This window comes from Ctenocephalides felis, unplaced genomic scaffold (assembly GCF_003426905.1).
Source record: "Ctenocephalides felis isolate EL2017-DRISC unplaced genomic scaffold, ASM342690v1 CF-g0.4_SCAFFOLD_01886, whole genome shotgun sequence".
Taxonomy (NCBI): domain Eukaryota; kingdom Metazoa; phylum Arthropoda; class Insecta; order Siphonaptera; family Pulicidae; genus Ctenocephalides; species Ctenocephalides felis.
In genome coordinates, this window is record NW_020538040.1 from 6273231 (window position 1) to 6294321 (window position 21091).

Consider the following 21091-nt stretch of genomic DNA (forward strand, 5'->3'; position numbering starts at 1 on the left):
AATGAAAATGGACTGTACTGACGAATAAATATAAATAAAACTAGTGGGGTGTATGGCATCGTGCCTTAAGGCAAATTGCTGGAACTTCCCTTACCAAAAAATTTTTTTTTAAAAAAGATTAAATTTGTTTTAAACTTTGAAAAAAATGACATTTTTGGATGAAAAACTTTTGGAAAAAATGTTTTCAATTGCCAAAATGTCATTTTTTTAAAGGTATGCCAAAATGTTCAGAAACCTCTGAAACGTAAAGATAAATAAAAAATTTCATTTTTGATTTTTTTGCGTCCTACGGGAAGATCATAAAAATAAAAAAGAACTCTACTGACGAGCAAACTGAAATAATAGAGAAAAGAAACTCTATTGACAAACGAGCCAACTAAAAAAGAAAATAAATAATAGACTTTACTGACGAGTGAACTAATAAAAGTGACTCTACTGACGAGCAAATTGAAATAAAAGACAATTAGAGGGCTCTAGTGACGAGCAAACCGAATTTCGAAATGAAAAATAAATGGTATTTTACTGTCAAGCAAAAAAAAAAATAAAACGAACAAAACAAATTTATAGTTTTTTTTTAAATTCACTCTATTGAAGAGTAATCTGAATAACACTTTCTTTAAAAATAATACAGAATCAGAAAAAAAAAACTGATAAGGAACTCTAAGGACGACAAAAAACAAAAAATAAGGAACAAATGAGACTCTACTGACAAGAAATTAAATAATTCTTTTACATTTGACATTGGTGCAATTATCTTATTTCATTTCATCTTTATAAGATAAGAGCAGAATTTTAACTTTACTAACTTTGACATCGAGAAAAACAGTTCGAAACTTTTCCGATTCGTTATTATTCGACATCGAAACCTCCATAGGACTTCGAGTCACTCTTAAATAATTCTCACCACTAAATTGCGCCATTATAAAAAATTAACAGACTCACTAATAATAAATAACTAGTAATATTTTAAATTAGAATTAGATTAAAAATAATTTTTAATTATTATTAAATAAGCACACTTAGTTCAGAATTATATTAACAAATAATTTAATGAGAATTAAGAAATAGAATAAAAATATTATATAATTTTATGTAATAAAATTAAATTAATGAAAATATTTATTATTATTAAAAACTATTATTACTACTCTTATATTTAGCAATTATACTATTATACTACTTTATTTTAATATTTATAATATAATTTATTATATTATTATTATTTCTCTTTATTGTGATTATTTATTACTATTATTTACTAATTTATTTACTATTATCAGACATTAATTATATTATTATCATTTATTTTAATTATTATTATTTATTATTCACTATTAATATTATTTAGAATTATTACTTATTTCAATATATTTTTAACTCTTTCAATTTACTATTATTATTAATTTATTATTATTATATTAATTTATGATATTATTTATTAGTAATGTTATTATTTATTATTTCACTATGTTTCATTACTATTATTATTATTTATTATTATTTATTTATTAATATTTTTATTTATTTTTATTTATTATTATTATTACTTTTTATTATTGACCGATTGAGTTTTTTTTTGTTTCTGAAGTGTTGCCAAAGAGTGTTCGTTGTTAATTAAAAATTACAAATGTCGTTAGTAATTACCTGTAATTAACTGATTAATTAAATATTTGATGATATATCGATTATAGGAATTGTGCAAACATGACCGTCGATCTAGTGTAAATATTTATGAAGGAGATTTATGAATTTTTAAAAGGAGTTTGGAATTTATTTGTTACAAGGTCTAGAAAAGGATATATATATATATATGAAGTACATATTTACATATATTTATATATATATATATATATATATATATACTAGCTGTCCCGGCACACATTCTTAGGCCATGAAACATATTTCTAGAAAATATTTAGTATAAAAGTATCGACTATTTGCTAATGTGGAATATAAGTATTAGGGGCAGCTAACAAATAATATTTAAATAGTTTACCCAATGCAACGAATGTCATATATAAACGTTCATGGGTCATTTTAATTTAGTTCTAGCCTAAAGTGAAACTAATTTTATTTAATTGAATTGGCATATTTAGATATTCAATTCACATATTTACGGTTTTTGCAATAATTTAGATATTACGGCGCTTTGCAATAATTATTTTTCAATTACGAAGCAAAATCCAAACAATTATTTTTGAACAATATTGTGATTTGCCCAGAGAATCGAGTGAAATTTCAAAAATTCTTTGAAAAAAATTACAGCTTTGTCATAAGTTTGTATGATGTCTAGTTTCCTCTCAAAAATTTTTGTATTTTTAGATTATAATATTTTCCATTGTGCAATGAGATTATGCAATAATCAATCAATAATTTGCATCTAGTTTTGTTGATGTTAACCTTTTTGTTTTCAATATCTAGGAAATAAACTAAAGAAAATTGAACCCAAAATTTGAAAAAAGTGGCTAGACATCTCTTAATAAAAATAAATTGTGTTTTTTATTAAAATTTAAAGTTTTTCAAAAATTCAAAAAATCTGGACTAAAACGAAGTCAAAAACATATATTGACCAAAAAGTTATTTATTTTCTAAAACGAATAAATGAAAAAATAAAATTTTGGAGTTGAAGAAAAGGTAGGTGGGTAAAAATTTAAGGGTTAATGTGCTCATGCATATTTATAACAAATATCAGGTTCTAATTTCGGCTAATTTTACATTTTCTAAACGTTTCAAGTCATTCTGAATCGGATGAGACCGAATTTGGAAAAAATATGTGTGTGAATTTGAGCTGATTTTTCATCTTTCGTCAAAGTGTTCTCAAAAACGACTCGATCGATTTCAAAAATTTAAAAGCCTTTTAGATGTAACTCGATAAGGACTTTCGTTTGTCAGTTTTGTGCGATGATCAGCCAAGCCGTTTCTTTGTTAATATAAATAGATGCATTAAACCTCCTGCAAAAATGCGTTGAATTGTATAAATTAATTAAAATTTAGAACAATTTTAGGACATACAAACACAAGTGTCATGTGCACTGTAATTACAATTACAAAAATCCTTAAAAGCTCGCTCACGTGATTAATGGACGTCCCATTACAAAAAGATAAAAAGGATTCTACTGACGAGCAAGTTAAATATCAACAACTAGGAGATAAGAAAAGGACTCTACAGACAAGTTAATTAAATATCATCTTAGAAATTAAAGAAAAACTACATCACAATGAAATAAAGGCATGAGTCATAATTATAATGCTGTGTAAAAATACTGACAAACGAACCCTACTGACGAACAAACTGCTTAATACTGCAAAAATTTCAAATTAAGATTTTCAATTGAGAAAGGGACTCTACTGACGTGAAAATTACGTAATAAATGTAAACATCAAGTAACAAAATCTTTCAAGGAAACTGAAAAAAGAACTAGCTGTAAGTGGAATTCTGTCTTGAGGCAATTATGACATCGTGCCTTAAGCAAATTGCTGGAACTTCCCGTACCGTAACGAAATGTTCGAGGAATACTGAATGTTTTCAAATAGATTATTATAAATATTTATAAGAATTTTATAAACTGAATTGCAGAGTTGAAATTATTTGTAAAGTATATTAGAACTACGTATAGTCAGAATTAAAAATAAAATCTGAAATATTTTCGATATACACAAAACTTTGTATCCACACATACATACACACACACACACACACACACACACACACATCATTTTTCTGAGGTATGCCAAAACGTTCAGAAACCTTCAAACGTCGAGAAATGTAAAAATTTTCAATTCCGATTTTCGGCCCATTACAATAACTTACCCTACGGGAAGTTAAAAAGAACTCTACTGACTAATAATCTGAAGCATTAATTAATATATAAATATAAATATATTTGTATTCTATTCTATTTATATATTCTATTAGTATTCTGATACGTATAAATAATTAATAAACAAAACTAGTTGTAAGTTGCAACTAATTGAGATTTTTGGACCGATTCTGACGCATAACAGACCAATGTTATGGCAAGGCTATGTTATGAAGAACTTTACTAATACTAATTATTGAGAAAAGCCATGCGGTTTCTGTGGAGTCAGGCGTATTTCCAATGTTGTCTGATAGAAAACATAACACAGAAACCGCACAAATATGAAAAAACGATCTTAGATAACAGGGTCTTTCTGACCCAGCTTCATAACATACGAGTGACGTTGCAGTTTATATGTAAAACGCCTGAAAGCACAGCAGCCACATGGACATTTTGACAGTATTCAGTATGATTCACCATAATATGTGGAAATTGGAGCGTAACATGGCCTTGCCATAACATTTGTCTGTTGTAAGGCAGAATCCTCTAATATTTTTATTTAAATTGTTAAGAATTAGTTTTGTCGTCTTATAGTAAATTATTACTTGTTCATTAGAAATATTTCAATTTAAATATAACGCTATACTTATAAAAATTTTAAAACCATTATTTCGAGTAATATACAATCACAAACATAACCTAGAATGTGTAACATCGTCTAATAGCTTTGGAAAACTAAAAACTAGTTTATTAGACGACAATATTTTGGCATTTTAAATTAAATCACTTTAAATTTAAAATAAAAGCAGTTTAAAATACAAAGTACAATTTAAAATAAAAACAATCGGACAAATTCTATCAACCAATAATTTTGACAGTGAAAATGAAATGATTTAAAAAACTCTCTGCTTATATTGACAATACAATTGCTTTTGGGGATAAAACATTATTACGTCCTTTTTTATTTTCCATAAAATATTTTTGTAATTTTGGATTAAAAATTCAAAAAATTTAAAAAATCATCCATGCTAAGCACAGTCTAACCGCCACTCTGGTACAAATATATTCGAAAGTGCGTTTAGACTGTTTATGTACTGGAGCAATTTTCCAATTTTGTGAAAAAAAACTATTGAAAAATGTGAAAATGCCGCCAAGCTAAGCACAGTATAAGTGAATATGTCGCACAGAATTATTTGCAAATGCGTTTAGACTGTGACTATACGGAAGCACTTTTTCAATTTTGTGCAAAATTAGGCAACTAATTTTTTTTTTAAATTGAATTCGAAATGACGAACGTTTGTTAATGTTCTGGAGATAAATTTTGGAGATTTATGATTTACATTTGATTTGCTCAGATATAACAAACAAGATAGTAAAAATAATTAAAGTTACAGAGTATTTGTAATAATATATTTGAAAACGTTTAAAATTTCTTGAATATTTCGTTACGGTACGGGAAGTTCCTGCAATTTGTCTTAAGGCACGATGCCATACACCATTAGTTTTCTCTTAGTTGTATTTTCAGATTATACTTTTCAATTTCTACAATCCAGTAATGAACTATTTACTACTGTATGTAATATTTATTTTTGAAATAAACAGTTGAACTAACTTTATATAAATATCTAAATTTTAATTTCGATTGATTAAGTCAATTATTGAACTTATCGGGAAGTTCATGCAACTTGCCTTAAGGCTAAATGCCACTTTCGACTAGTTCAGAAATGCAAACATAACCTAGAATGTCATTATAACGTCTGAATGATTTGGGAAAACTATTGCATTATATGACAATATTTTAGCACTTTAAATTTAAAATAAAAGCAGTTTAGAATATTAAATTACAATTTAAAATAAAAACAATCGGACAAATTCATTTTACTATTTTGACAGTTGTCAAAATTCAAACGTTAATTTCAAATTTCCTTTACCCATGCCGCCATCTAGCGCCACTTATTGCAACCTCTTTATCATTTCTCAAGAAAAATAACATTCACAAAGAAATTGTAACATCAAACAAGAATATTCTGGAATTGTTGTGAATTTGTTTACAAAAACCCATTTTACTGGCTATAATAATAAATAATATCAATTAATACGATGGTGGATTACAGCAAATGGAAAAATATTGAGGTAAATTATAATACTTTTCTGTTAAATGACGTTTGAAAGTTTTTTTTTAGGTTAGGTTAGAGGGTTTGTTTTTGAGGCGTAGAAAGGAAGATAATAATATGAAATATATAATTATATGAATATATATATATATATATATATATATATATATATATATATGAATTATATGTTTGTAGATATGGTTTTATGAGGTTTTGTGCAAAAGGGTGTGTATGAATTTGTGCAACTTGCTAGTTTTGCTTACCGACATGTACTAGAGTCTTGGATTATGTCAACAAATATATATTAAGTATGGATTGACCTAAGTATGTACTTCAATTTGTTCTGTGTACACATTGGAACAATGTGGTGACTCCTTAAATCGTTCACTATTTCTTTCAAAGCCTTTGACATTAGTTTTTGCTTCTCGGGATGTACACTGCTTATAAGATTTTTGTAACAACTATGTGTACTCTTTACGTTAGTTGCTATTCAAAAGCATAACATTAATACTTATTTGCTTTCTTATTTTAAACTCGATGAACTGATTATTGAACAGAGTATGATTTTATCCTAATGTTCTAATATTAATGGTTCAATTCTCGAAGCTGTTATATTAAAATATTAAATTAACTGTAATTGTGATTTTTTCAAAATAGTAAAATCACAGATACGTTTGATATTATATCTTGCTTTTAACTCGTTTGTATATATATATCTTGTTTTTAATCATGCTCATACACAATTATGGTTTTTGTAACAACTATGTGTACTCTATACGTTAGTTGCTAATTATAAACACAACATTAATGATTATTTGATTTCTTATTTTAAACTCGATAAACAGATTGTTGAATGAAATGATTTTATTATGATGTTCTAACTTTAGTGGTTAGTTTCTAGAAGCAACTATTTGTATATTAGTAATTTATTCATGTATGCACCTCATAAATCATAATAATAATAAAATATTAATTCATCTTAAATTGAGATTTTTCCAAAATAGTATAATCACAGACACGATTGATATTATATCTTAATATAATAATATATTATATTTTAATCTTTATCAAGTTATAAAGTTGTGTATCTCAATTTGTATTTATTGTTTCTCAATTTATATAAAACTTTTTTCTGTAAAGTGAGAACAATGTCAAAAATGAAGAGCATATTGTAAAGTTAAAATACTTTTCTAGAGTCAAAAGTAATCTTCTATATATATAAAAATAAGTCGGGTTTTCCTTCCTGACGAAATAACTCCAGAACGCACGAACCGATTTCGACAATTTTGCATTCGTTGGAAAGGTCTCGGCCTCAGCAAGGTTTATAGCTAAGAAAATTAGTTGTGCATGGCATCGTGCCTTAATGCAAGCTGCTGGAACTTCACGCACCGTAATTAAAAATTCGAGTAATAAAAATAATCAATAATTGTTTTAAATAATTGCAAATAAATTATCTTCTATATATATAAAAATATAAGTCGGGTTTTCCTTCCTGACGAAATAACTCCAGAACAAACCGATTTCGACAATTTTGCATTCGTTGGAAGGGTCTCGGGCTCCGCAAGGTTTATAGCTAAGAAAATTGTGGTGCATGGCATCGTGCCCTAATGCAAATTGCTGGAACTTCACACACCGTAATTAAAAATTCGAGTATTAAAAATAATCAATAATTGTTTTAAATAATTGCAAATAGATTATCTTCTATATATATAAAAATAAGTCGGGTTTTCTTTCCTGATCAAATTTTTCCTTTTCAAATATAAAACAAACAAAAAACTTCATCTTTCTCACGAAACCATCTGGTGTCGAAACGAAGTTCGTCGGGTTTGCTAGTTATATTTATAAAACTTAACAAGTAAATAGTGAAAAGTTATCAATTAACAAAATACTGCTCGAAGTAAAAATTTTCATTATGATAGATGTCATAAAACTAATTGAGTAGATAAGTAATTTATTAACACTGGAATGTATGAGCACGTTTGATAGGGTATGAAATCTATAAATTTAATACTAAGTACATCAATTGATTTAAATGAAGTTCTAAGCTTAAAAGTTGATTATTCAATAATATAATGAGTTATATTGTAGTGCAAATTGGACACGAACGGTAAATTAAAGCACTGAGAATTATTTTTTACACATGCAAGTGTAATAAGTAGGATATTATATTGCTGAAAAATATTTGCAACAAAATATTCATCAAAAATACATATTGATAAAAATGAACTGCATTGACAAGCAAATTTTTATTAATAATTTTAAAAAAGACAACAAATTCTAGTTTGTTTGTTACAACTTCTACATTAAGAATAGTAATAACAAAACGAACTCATTGACGAGCAAACGTTTAATCACGTTTTGTGTTTTTCATAAAAATATTAATTGGAAATTAAAGAACTGTGCTGACATGCCAATTATATTTTAGTAAAATTAATATATCATATTGAACCCTTTTTATTAACTTTCCGTAGTGTAAGTTCTTCTAATCGAAAATGAAAATGTTTGCATAATTTTACGTTTCAGGGACTTCTGAACATTTTTAAGGCGAAAAAGTTGGTGTATGTATGTATGTATGTGTATGGATATCGAAAACTATCAAGCATTTTTAAAATTTGCAAAAAAAATCAGTTCTCATTAAACTTTTCAAGTTTCCACAAAATTTCTAAATTTTCAAAAAACAGTATTTTTAAGAAACTGTACGGGAAGTTTCTGCAATTTGTTTTAAGGCATGATCTCATACACCACCAGTTTTCCTTCTCAATTCGCTCGTTAGTAGAGTTACTTTTCCATTTTTCTTTATTTTATTTTTTAGTTTTCTTGTCAGTAGGGTTTCTTCTTTAATACCCGTAAAATATAAAGAAAGTTAAGAAAATTTATTAAAGTCATAAGAAAATCGAAAAACTCTACAAACAAGCAATTGAAATCAAAAGAAATGTAATTGCACTCCCGAAGAAACTAAAAGAAAAGGAACTGTACTGACGAGCAAGCTGAAAGAACGAGATTGCTCGCCAAGAATATTGCTTGTTTTTTCAAGTTTGCTCGTCAGTAGAGTCCTTTATTAATTTTTTGTATCTGTTGGCTCATAGAAAAGTCCTTTTTAGATTTTCTCTTTCAGTTTGCTAGTCAGTAGAGTCCTTTTGTATTTTCTTTTCCAGTTTGCTCTTTAGTAGAGTTTGCTTGTCGCTAGAGTCCCTTTTTTCATTCCTAATTTAGTTTGCTCGTTAGTAGAGTTCTTTTTATATTACTCTTCAGTAGAGAGTCCCTTTTTATATTCTTTCTCAGTTTGCTCGCCAGTAGAGACCTTTTTTTATTTTTTGTCTCTGTTTGCTCATCAGTAGAGTTCCTTTTTTATTTTAAAATTTTCATTTGCTCATCAGTAGAAACCCATTTTCCTAATTTTCCTAATATTTCAATGGTCCTAATTTTGCTCGTCAGTAGTTTCTTTTTTGTTTTAGAATTTCATTTACTCGTCACTACAGTCCCTTTCCTCTAATATTTTTCCCCAGTCTTAATTTAGTTTGCTCGGCAGTAGAGTCCAGTTTTTCTTTTAGAATTATCATTTGCTCGTCAGTAGAATTATCATTTGCTTGTCAGTAGAGTCACTTTCTCCTAATTTTTTTTCTAGTTCTTATATAGTTTGTTCGTTATTTCATTTTGTTATAGTTTTTTTTTTTCTCTACAAGTTGTTTGCTCGTCAATAGCGTTCCTTTTTATTTTCTTTTTCAATTTACTCGTCAGTAAATTATTCGTCCTTAACATTTTTGTCTCAAAATTAATATTTGCTCGTCAGTAGAGTCTTTTTCTCCAATTTTTTTCTTCAGCCTTAATTTAGTTTCTTTATTATTTTCGTAACGCTTACCATACACATCCAAGCCTAACTAAAAACGCACGAGAAATCCTTGTATTAGGCTCGGACGACACGGCAAGCACTCGCCAAACTTTTAACCTTCAATTTAATATACACAATTATTATCACCATTTCACAATATTTTTCCCATTTTTTTTCACCAGATCTCCGACGATGAAGACGAAACCCACCCAAACATCGACACACACCATCCCTATTCCGTTGGCGTCAACGCATGGAGCAGATGCAGAAGGAGCTCGAGGAGCACGAGAAAACCAAGAAGGAAAACGAACGCAAACGAACCGAAACAAGAAAATTAAAATCTACATCTGGGGGCGACATCGAAGACTGAAAAAATCCTTGGCCAATCTCGAAATGGAAGCCGAAAAACTCAAACAGAAGGAGGAAGAGATCAAGAAAAAGGAAAAGACGACTCCGTGGAATGTGGATACTATCAGTAAATCGGGATTCGAGAAAACTGTTATTAATAAACAAGTCAAGCCTAAGGAGGATAATTTAACGGAGGAGCAACGCGAGGCTAACATGAGAGAGTTTATTAAGAAGTATGAGAAGGAGTTGAAGGTCTTTGGGATGATGAGGAGGTAAGTTCCTTTTTTCTAGATTATTTTTTATTTATTAACTTCCCGTAGGATAAGTTATTGTAATCGTCCAAAAATCGAAATCGAAATTTTTTACATTTCTCGACGTTTTGAAGGTTTCTGAACGTTTTGGCATACCTCAGAAAAAATGGATGTGTGTGTGTGTGTGTGTGTGTGTGTATGTATGTGTGGATACAAATTTCCAGTCACGTTTTAGGGCGCACGGATCAACCGATTTGAATGGTTCAAAAAACATTCGATTCCTATTGATAGGGAAAAGAGCTGATTAGTTTTTGGCAAAGGCAGGTCCAGCCATTTCGAAGATACGGAGCTAAATATGTAAAAAATTGCAGTTTTTGAGAGAACTAAGCGTCCGATTTTAATAATTCAAAAAACATTTTACTTATATTGACAAGATGAAGAATCGATCAAATTTTCATAAAGGCAGGTCTAGCGGTTTCGGAGATCTAATGAAAAAAGTAAAAAAAAATGCCATTTGGCGGTCAAAAATGATCATTAGATTTATGCACATCAAATTATCAGATATTTTATAGAGATTTTAACAATAAGTATAAATTTTGTTTGCATTCCTATGGGTTCCGTACCAATGTTTACCCGTTAGACAGCGACGCGGCGCTTACGCGCTTTATATTTTGTCTCTATGCAGTTCAAGCAGTGCGATTGCTTTGAAAAAAAGTTCAGAATTTCCAAAATATGTCAAAATGAAGAAAACATTTTTTTTCAAAAAAATTTTTTGTTTTCAAAAAAAAAATTTTTTTCTCAAAAAAAAGTAATTTTTTGTCAAATTTATAGTTTCTCAAAAATCTTTTTCAAAGTAAAATTTTTTCAAAAATGTTAAACGTTTTTAAAAAAAATAATAATTTTTGGTACGGGAAGTTCCAGCAATTTGCCTTAAGGCACGATGCCCTAATTGCCTTAAGACAGAATTCCACTTACATCTAGTTTACGATTAGTGTTAGCAGTATCGAGGCAAAAGATCGATATTGAGTATTTTAACACTATAGTCTAAGAGCCAAAGAACTATTTGACTAACATGTTTTCTCAGAGCTAAAATTTTTTTTTAATGATATTTTATTATCGGTACATTAAGAAAGTGCCGGTCTGGCAAGCATCTCGCGATTGCGTCATCATCCCTCGAGTTTTTGAAAATTTAAAAAAAAATTTTTTAACTTCCCGAAGGAGAAGTTTATGTTTTCATCAAAAAATCCGATTTGCTAATTTTATGTTTTCCCGAAGTTTCAAGCCATTCTGAATCGAATGAGACCAAGTTCAAGGGAAAAGTATGTGTGTGTGTATGTGTGTGTGCGTGTGTGTGAACAGATTTTTTGCCGTAAATCGACGTTTTCTCGAAAACGGCTGGGCCGATTTCAAAAATTTAAAAGCCATTCGATGTATCTCGATGAGGACTATTGTTTGTCAGTTTTGTGGGACGATCGGCCAAGCTGTTTTTTTATAAATCGCAAAAAAGTGAAAAAAATTTCGTCTACGTTTTAGCCCGCAATTCTTAATCGATTTTGAAAATTCAAAAACCGTTCGAAAGATATTGGTTGGGAATCGTGCCGATTAGTTTTTGGTAAAGATCGGCCGGGCCGTTTTCTTGTAATAAAGTGTTAAAAAATTTTTTTTCGACGATTTTAATTATTATTTTTTTGACGGTAGATACTATAGTCTTCTAGATCATACTAAAATATTACGGCCCTACGACAACTGGTTTAGCTTTAAAAATTCGTCAAAGTTTGCAAAAATTGGTATCGTTTTTTTGGAATTTATCAAAATTAGAACTTTCATCGACGTTTTCTCAAAAACGCCTGAACCGTTTTCAGAAATTTAAAAGCCATTTGATGTATATCGACGAGGACTATCGTTTGTCAGTTTTGTGCGACGATCTGCGATGCCGTTTCTTTGTAATTTGAAAAAAAGTGTTAAACTTTTCTTCCACATTTAAGCTCATCCTACCGAACCGATTTTAAAAAATCAAAAACTGTTCAAAAGATATCAGTTGGGATTGATGCTGATTAGTTTTAGGTGAAAATCTACCGAGCCGTTTTCTTGTAATTAACTGTTGAAAAAAAATTTAAGCCGATTTTCATGGAACTTTTTTTAGCGATATACATCATGGTCTTATAGAACTTACTGTGATATTACGGCCTTACGACAAGTAGTTTAATTTTAAAAATTCATCAAAATTTGTCAAAATGAGTAGTTTTTTTGACGTTAGCTAAAATTAAAATTGGACGATTTATTTGGTATAACAATATAGTACTTGGTCTTAATAAATATACGTACTAAACCATTATAATCCTACGGAAACTGGTTCAAATATAATAATTGTTGCTTTTTGAAAATATTCCGAGTCAAAGTGTTCGTTCGTTTCAATGATGTGTAATAAATCCACTCGGAATACTTTTAATCACGCATAAATCAATTTATTTCTTATTGATTAAGTCGATTATTTACACATATCGGGAAGTTCATGTAACTTGCCTCAAGGCTAAATACCAATACCAACTAGTTTATTAGTGTGGTCATATTCATTTTGGGTTTTTGAGCAATAAATTCTGAGACTAATGACCCTTCGGGGTCATTTTTTGGCACTTCTTTGAACAGTTATGACCACCTAGAGAGACTATTGCATTGCATTTCGCAAAATGAGTGGTTTCATAGATTACACTGTCGATTCTTTTTGAGTACTATCGACGAAAAGAATCGATATTGGCAAATAGATCGAGCTAAAAAATCGATAGGAAAAGTACTCACTATTTTTTAATTTTTTTTTAATTTTTTATTTTATCTTCTATATATATAAAAATAAGTCGGGGTTTCCTTCCTGACGAAATAACTCCAGAACGCACGAACCGATTTCGACAATTTTGCATTCGTTGGAAAGGTCTCGGGCACCGCAACGTTTATAGCTAAGAAAATTAGTGGTGCATGGCATCGTGCCTTAATGCAAGCTGCTGGAACTTCACGCACCGTAATTAAAAATTCGAGTAATGACATTAGTGAGAATTATCTGAATTATGCTTGGTTAAGTCAACGAGCAATTCTTGCCGCCAAGAGATATGATGTACACGCACTGAATTTCACCATTCAATCAAAAATTGCTGGCGATTTGGTGGCATACCAATGATTCCGACTGGGCTTCCGTTTGACTTCAAACGATTGCAATTTGCAGTTCGCCTTGCGTTCGCAATAACAAGTCGCAAGGCTAATAGCTTAGTGTTTGCGGGATCAATTTCAAATAGATTATTTAGAAAATCATTGTTTTTCACATGGGCAGTTATACGTTGCCTGTTCACGAGTTGGAAAACCGTCCGCTTTGTTTGTGTTAACGTCAGACCAAAAAACAAAAAATGTGGTTTACCAAAGAGCACTTGAATGAAACGGATAATTTGCGGATTCACTTTCATTTACTTAGAGAAGTTCAACTAAAAAACTAATAGAATAGAAATAAATTCATTACTGTTGTGCAATAAAATCAAATTTTTCCTTTTCAAATATAAAACAAACAAAAAATTCCTTCATCTTTCTCACAAAACCGTCTGATGGCGAAACGGAGTTCGTCGGGTTTGCTAGTTTATTTTATATATATATATATATATATATATATATATATATATATATGAGTGAGTTCTTGAGGGCGATACATCAAACAAAGAAAAGCCAAAGATTTATAAAATAATCTTTATTTCCAAACGTTTCGACATTCAATTTAATGTCGTCATCAGTGGATCTAAAAACAGTATGAAAATTAGCATATCTAGGTAATTATAATATATGTGGATTGGTAAAGTAACTATACAATAAGAGAAAAATTAACAAACAGCAACACTTAACAACAAACCAAATATAAAAGATAGGAAAGGTAGTAGAGACTAGAATTAAATAAATAATTAAAAAGTATAGGCAGAAATATTTAAGTACACTCATATAAACGTATATGTGTATGTATATATATGTATATATGCGTAGGTTTATATGAGTGTACTTAAATATTTCTGCCTATACTTTTTAATTATTTATTTAATTCTAGTCTCTACTACCTTTCCTATCTTTTATATTTGGTTTGTTGTTAAGTGTTGCTGTTTGTTAATTTTTCTCTTATTGTATAGTTACTTTACCAATCCACATATATTATAATTACCTAGATATGCTAATTTTCATACTGTTTTTAGATCCACTGATGACGACATTAAATTGAATGTCGAAACGTTTGGAAATAAAGATTATTTTATAAATCTTTGGCTTTTCTTTGTTTGATGTATCGCCCTCAAGAACTCACTCATATATTTCAACATCAAAATTAACTACTAAATCATATATATATATATATATATATATATATATATATATATACATTGTTTTCATATCTCAGTCAGACAGAGGTGTCTGGTATGAGAGATTATGAAAAACAGTTTTCGATATTCCGAAAGCAAAGTATCGACATTTACTCAATAATCGATATTTCGTTCTAACACTAGGTACGATGATTCCAAGAAGTATCTGCAGGAGCACACTCATCTGGTTTGCGAGAACACGGCTAATTATCTGGTTATCTGGTGTATCAATCTGGAGATGGAGGAGAAGCACGATCTGATGGAGCATGTTGCACATCAGACGATATGTATGCAGTATATGCTGGAGCTGGCGAAGCAGCTGGAAGTCGATCCGAGGTAAGGGAAAATATACATTCTGTTACATTTTTGCACATTTTGCTATTTTTTGTTAACAATTCGTTCAAACAAGTATATATTGTTATATATTATTAGAAAGGTAATGAAATTATCTACAAATCTGTGTATAACAATTTAAAACTCTTAGTACAAAATTATATTTAAAAAATGTTTATAATTTATAATCGGATAACAAACCAACAAAACAAAATGGCCGCACGTAACTGTTGAGAGCAAAACAAAATGGCTGCACGTAACTGTTGAGTGTGAAGTCGGCACTTTTGCCACAACCGTTAAGATTTGAAATTCAAATTTTAAATAAATTTAACAAAAAAATGATCTAAACGTGTATATATTATTATAAAAGTGATACAATTATTTATAAATATGTTTATAACAATTTGAAACTTCTGGAACAAACTCATTTAAAAAAACTTTGAAATTGAATTTGAATCATCCAAACACTTCATATACGGTATTGTTACATTTTAAAATATTTTGGTCATTTTTTTAATATTAATAATATTAATATATTATTATATATCGTTAGAAAACTGATAAAATTATCTACAAATCTGTATATAACAATTTGTAACGTTTGAAACAAAATTAAATTGACTTAATTAGCATTGAGTCGTGTGACGCCATTTTTTAAACAAATATGTCTGCCGGTTACATTTTTTCATATTCCGCCAAATTTCTTCAACAATTTATTTAAACATTTATATACTATTATATATCATTTGAAAGGTAATGAAATTATCTACAAAACTACTATACAACACTTTGTAACGTTTTGAACAAAATTACATTTGAAAAATTGTTTAAAATTTATATTTGGATAACAAACCAGTTGAAACAAAATGGCACGTAACTCTTGAGAACAAAATACTTTTAGTGTGAAGTTTGCGCGTTTGCAACAACCGTTAAGATTTAAAAATCAAATTTCAAATATATTTAACAAAAATATTGTTTTGACGTGTATATATTATTATATATCATTAGAATGCTAATTAAATTAATTATAAATATTTTTATTATAATTTGTAACTTTTGGAACAAAATTATATGAAAAAACGTATTTAAACTGGAATTGAATGTCATCGTTGTAAACTAAGATGTCTGCCGGTTACATTTTTTCATATTCCGACAAATTTCTTTAACAATTCGTTCAAACACATATATACTATTATATATCATTATAAAGCTAATGAAATTATCTATAAATCTGTATATAACCATTTGTAACGTTTGGAACAAAATTAAATTGAAAGAATATTTAAACTTTAGCATTGAATATAGAGTCGTAAGGCGCCATTTTGGTAAAAAAATATGTCTGCAGGTTGCATTTTTTCAAATTTCGACAAATTTCTTTAACAATTTATTTAAACGTGTATATATTATTTTGTATCATTAGAAAACTGATAAAATTAAGTCAATATTAATTTAGTTTGCTCGTCAGTAGAGTCCCTTCTGCTCTAACTTTTTTCCAGTTTAGTTCCTAGTCCTCAGTACAGTCCATTTTTCACAAAATTTTAAATTGAAATTTAATTTGTTGTCGATTTCTTTTTTAATCTATTTTCAGTAAAGTTTCTCTTTGTTTTAAAATTATTATTTGCTTGACAGCAGAGTTATTTTTCTCTAATATTCCTCTCTTTTCTTAATTTAGTTTGTCATTAGAGTCCATTTTTATATTCTTTCTCGGTTTGATCGTCAGTAGAGTCCTTTTTTGGTTTGGTAGTCTGTAAAATCCCTTTAAAGTTTTTTTCTTATTTTTAGTTTGCTCGTCAGTAGAGTCTCTTCCTCCTAAGATTTTTCTTTTTTTTAGATTATTAGTCAGTAGATATCATTTTTTAATTTTTATTAGTTTATTCTTCAGTAGAGTCCCTTTTATATTTAGTTTGTTCGTCAGTAGTCATTATTTCTTTTAATATTTTTGTCTCAACCTTTATATTTGCTCGTCACTAGAGTCCCATTTTTAATTTTTTTTCAGATCTTCTTCGAATAACATTTTTGTCCTTAAAAAAAATTACACCTGCTCGTCAGTTTTTTTTTTCATTTTACTAATTTCCAAATTTGTTAGTAAGTAGATTATTTTTTCTCCGATTTTTTCAAGTGAAAATTCAGTTTGCTCGTCAGTAGAGTCCCTTTAATATTTTCTTTCTTATTTGTACTTAGCTTGTCAGTAGAGTTCCTTTTTGTTTTTAAATTTTTATTTACTGGAGTCACTTCCAAAAATTAGCATGCTCGTCAGTAGAGTCCCATTTTTATTTATTTCTGTTTGCTCATTAGTAGAGTCCCATTTTTTATCAGTAGAGTCTCTTCTTTATTTTCTTTCTTATTTTTAGTTTGTTCATCAGTCCTATTTTTTCATTTCTATCTAAAAAAGTTCGCAAATTTAAATAGTTTCGTCAGTAGAGCTCCTTTTTGTTTTGAAATTATCAATTTGCTCATCAGTAGAGTCCCTTAATTATTTTCTTTCTCGTTTGCTCGTCAGTAGAGTCGTTGAATTATTTTCTTTCTTTGTTTGCTCGTCAGTAGAGTTCCTTTTTTGCAAATAAGTTAAATTTTTAAAATAAATGTATCAAAAGTATATCAAAATAATCAATCTATAAAGTCGTTCTTGATCTTGTCGTATTATAAAAAGAATTATACTGACGAGCAAATTTAGAAAAACAGAATTTAGATAATAAACTCTACTGACGAAGAAAATAAATAAATCAAAATAACATTAGTTTGACTTTAGGCATATTTTAAGTGCAACTCAGGAGTAGGAGTACCCATCATTTTAAACTGGCTAATGATAATAATGTTATCTCCTTAGTGTTGCCATATAACACTGTTGGATTCAATAAGGAGCCTTGGAATTTGATAGAAACAAATATTCATGTCATGACATTTTGTATTAGGTACCGATTCTGCCGCTATTTTATGATAAGGTCATGTTATGAAGAATTTTCCATAGTAATATAGACAAAAGTTATGCGGTTGGTGTTCAGTCAGGCGAATTTCTCAGGTTTTCTCATACAAAACATAACCTAAAAGCCGCACAAATGTCAAAAAAACGATGTTAGATAAGTGTGTGTTTCTGATTCCTCTTAGATAACATACGAGTGACGTTGCAGTTTATGCTTAAAACGCCGGAATGAACAGCAAATACATGATATTTTGACAGCATTCAGTATGATTCATTCGCATAATGTATGGGGAGTCGGAGAGTAACATGCCATGCCGTAACATCTCTCTGTTATGCGGCAGAATCGGTCCATTAGTTTTGATAATGATATATTTTAATACATTTTTATAAAACATAGAAATATCTTTCTATTAATTTATATATTCCTATAGCACAAAACATGTAACCGAAAACATCTATTACACTTCTCATAACATTTTGTACTAACTTTAAATCTTTCAATTCTTACCTTAATTTTCTTTATCCCTTTAGGGCTTGTGTATCCTCGTTCTTCTCCCGTATCCAAATAGCAGACAAGGAGTACAAAAACTCCTTCGACGATGAACTGAGATCCTTCAAGGAGAGAATAAGGAAGAGGGCCGCCGAGAAGATCGCCGAAGCCGTGGCCGAGGCCGAGGAGGAGGAGCGACAGGCCAGGCTGGGGCCGGGAGGGTTGGATCCGGCCGAAGTCTTCGAATCTTTACCGGAGGTAAATATATGTAGCCTCATAAAATAGCGTTGTCATGGCAACACTATCTTGTGCTTGTTTATTGGTAGTGAAAATTGTGAAAATGTCTGTCTATTTGCCGTGCTATAAGGCGTATTTTACATTCAAACAGCAAGCAAGGAAGAATGTTTGTAGATTCTATTATCATAACATTCTTCTTGCTTGTTTACATGTAAAAAACGACTCATCGCATAGCAAGTAGATAGCATTTTCACGGTTTTTGTTACTAAGAGACAAGCATAAGATGGCGTTGCCATGAGAACATTGCCCCCATAGTTTCTATTGTAGGACCAATACTTGGATAATAGACATTTTATGTTATGGTTTATATTCATATTAGTTGATAGTAGAGTTCTTTTTTATTCAGGGCTAAGAAAATTAGTAGATTTATTAGTATAGTTTATTTTTGTTCAGTTGTACAGAATTTAGATACAATTTTCTTGAAATATTTTTTTTCTTTGGTTAAATTTACTCCGTTTTTTGTACAGATTAAGAAATTGAGTTTTTAGAAATTCGTCTTTAGAAAAAAAGTTCGTTTTTATGAAAAAAGAACTATACTGACGAACAAACATTATGCTTGAAAAAAAATTCGGAAAATGTAGAGAGATAAAAGGGACTCTACTGACGAGCAAATTTAGTATAAGAAAATAATAAAAAAAAGTTAAGAAAAAGGGACTCTACTGATGAGCAAAATGAATTTTAAAAATGTTAACAAAAAAGGGACTCTACTGACAAGCAAATTAAATTAATAAAAATAATGATAAAATCATTATAAGTTAATTGGGACTCTACTGACGGGCAAAAGTAATACCGGATAATAAAAAAAATTGAGAAAAAGGAACTTTACTGTCGATAAACATCGGGATTAGAGATGAGCAAAATGAAATTGATTTTAAAGATTAAAAAGGGACTCTACTGACGAGCAAACTTAAAATTGATCCTGAAGATTAAAAAAGGAATTCTAGTGACGAGCCACATGGATTTAGAACAAAATGGGACTCTACTGACGAGCATCATAGATTTAGAATGAAAAGAGACTCTACTGACGAGCATCATATATTTAGAATGAAAAGAGACTCTACCGACGAGCAAATACGATTTAAAGAGATAAAAGGGACTCTACTGACGAGCAAATTAGACTTGGTCTTAAACTATTAAAAAAAATCTATAGCAAAATGGACTCTACTGACAGGCAGCATAAATTTAGAACAAACAGGGGCTCTACTGACGAGCAACGTAGATTTGAAACAAAAAGGGAACACTACTGACGGCAAAATAGAATTGAAACTATTTTTTTTTGTATTAAACTTTTATTCCTATGTATTTTTCCCCCAGGCCCTTCAGAAATGCTTCGAAGCCCAAGACATCCCGCTCCTGCAAGAGACCATTGCCAAGATGCCCGAAGAGGAGGCCTGCTATCACATGAAAAGATGCGTCGATTCAGGCCTTTGGGTTCCCGAAGCCAACAAAGACAAGGATAAAGATAAAGATGATAAGGCTGATACGGAACCCGTTTACTCCGATGCAGCTCCATCTTCATCGTCGACAAACTAAAAGATAAGATAAGATGAATAATAATTATATTTACTATATATGTACTATTTTTTAATTAAGACTTGTCTGCAAAAATGTTCGAGTATTATTCTGTTCGTTTGTAAATAAAATTTGTTTTAAAATTGAGAAATGTGTGAATTGAATGGTAAAAGGAACTCTACTGACGAGCAAACTTAAATAGTTGCGAAAAGTCCTTATAATATTTATATCGGGCAATTATGCCTCATAAAATAACATTGTCATGGCAACGCTATCTTATGCTTGTTTTAGACTAGTGATATTTAATTGACTAGCGCAAGTTCTGACAATTTATAAAAAAAAATGGAACTCTACTGACTAACAAACTAAATATCGACGTAATTAGGAGGAAAAAAAATTTACTAACGAGCAAACACGATTTAGAAAAAAGGGACTCTACTTACAAACAGACACAGTTTTAATAGAGACGGGAACTCCACTGACGAGCAAACAAGATTTAAAGACAGAAAAAAGCTCTGCTGACGAGCAAGTACGATTTGAAAAGAAAATATGAATTCTACTGACGAGCAAAAATGATTTAAGGAGAAAAAAGAAACTCTACTGACGAGCAAACACAGACTTTTTTTAAGAATAAATAAGAAATAAAGAAATCTACCGACCACTAAATTCTGACATTTTTTGAAAAAATAAGAATAACTTTACTGATGAGTAAATTTGCACTTTTTTAAGAAAAAACACTACTGACGAACAAATTCTTATTTTTTGATTTTAGAGAAATGATCTCTACTGACAAGCAAATTAAAAAAGAGCAAAAGGGACTC

General features: G+C 29.5%; 1 protein-coding gene across 1 annotated transcript; it reads left to right on the forward strand.

Moving 5' to 3' along the window:
• The first annotated feature begins 5885 nt into the window (after positions 1-5885).
• Positions 5886-20296, forward strand: LOC113376623 (hsp90 co-chaperone Cdc37-like). The gene is given in 7 exon segments (XM_026616614.1): positions 5886-5933; positions 9926-9964; positions 9967-10105; positions 10108-10363; positions 14863-15054; positions 18503-18719; positions 20073-20296. Coding segments are annotated over 7 exon segments (1095 nt in total). The 5' UTR covers positions 5886-5900; the 3' UTR covers positions 20292-20296.
• The last annotated feature ends 795 nt before the right edge of the window (positions 20297-21091 follow it).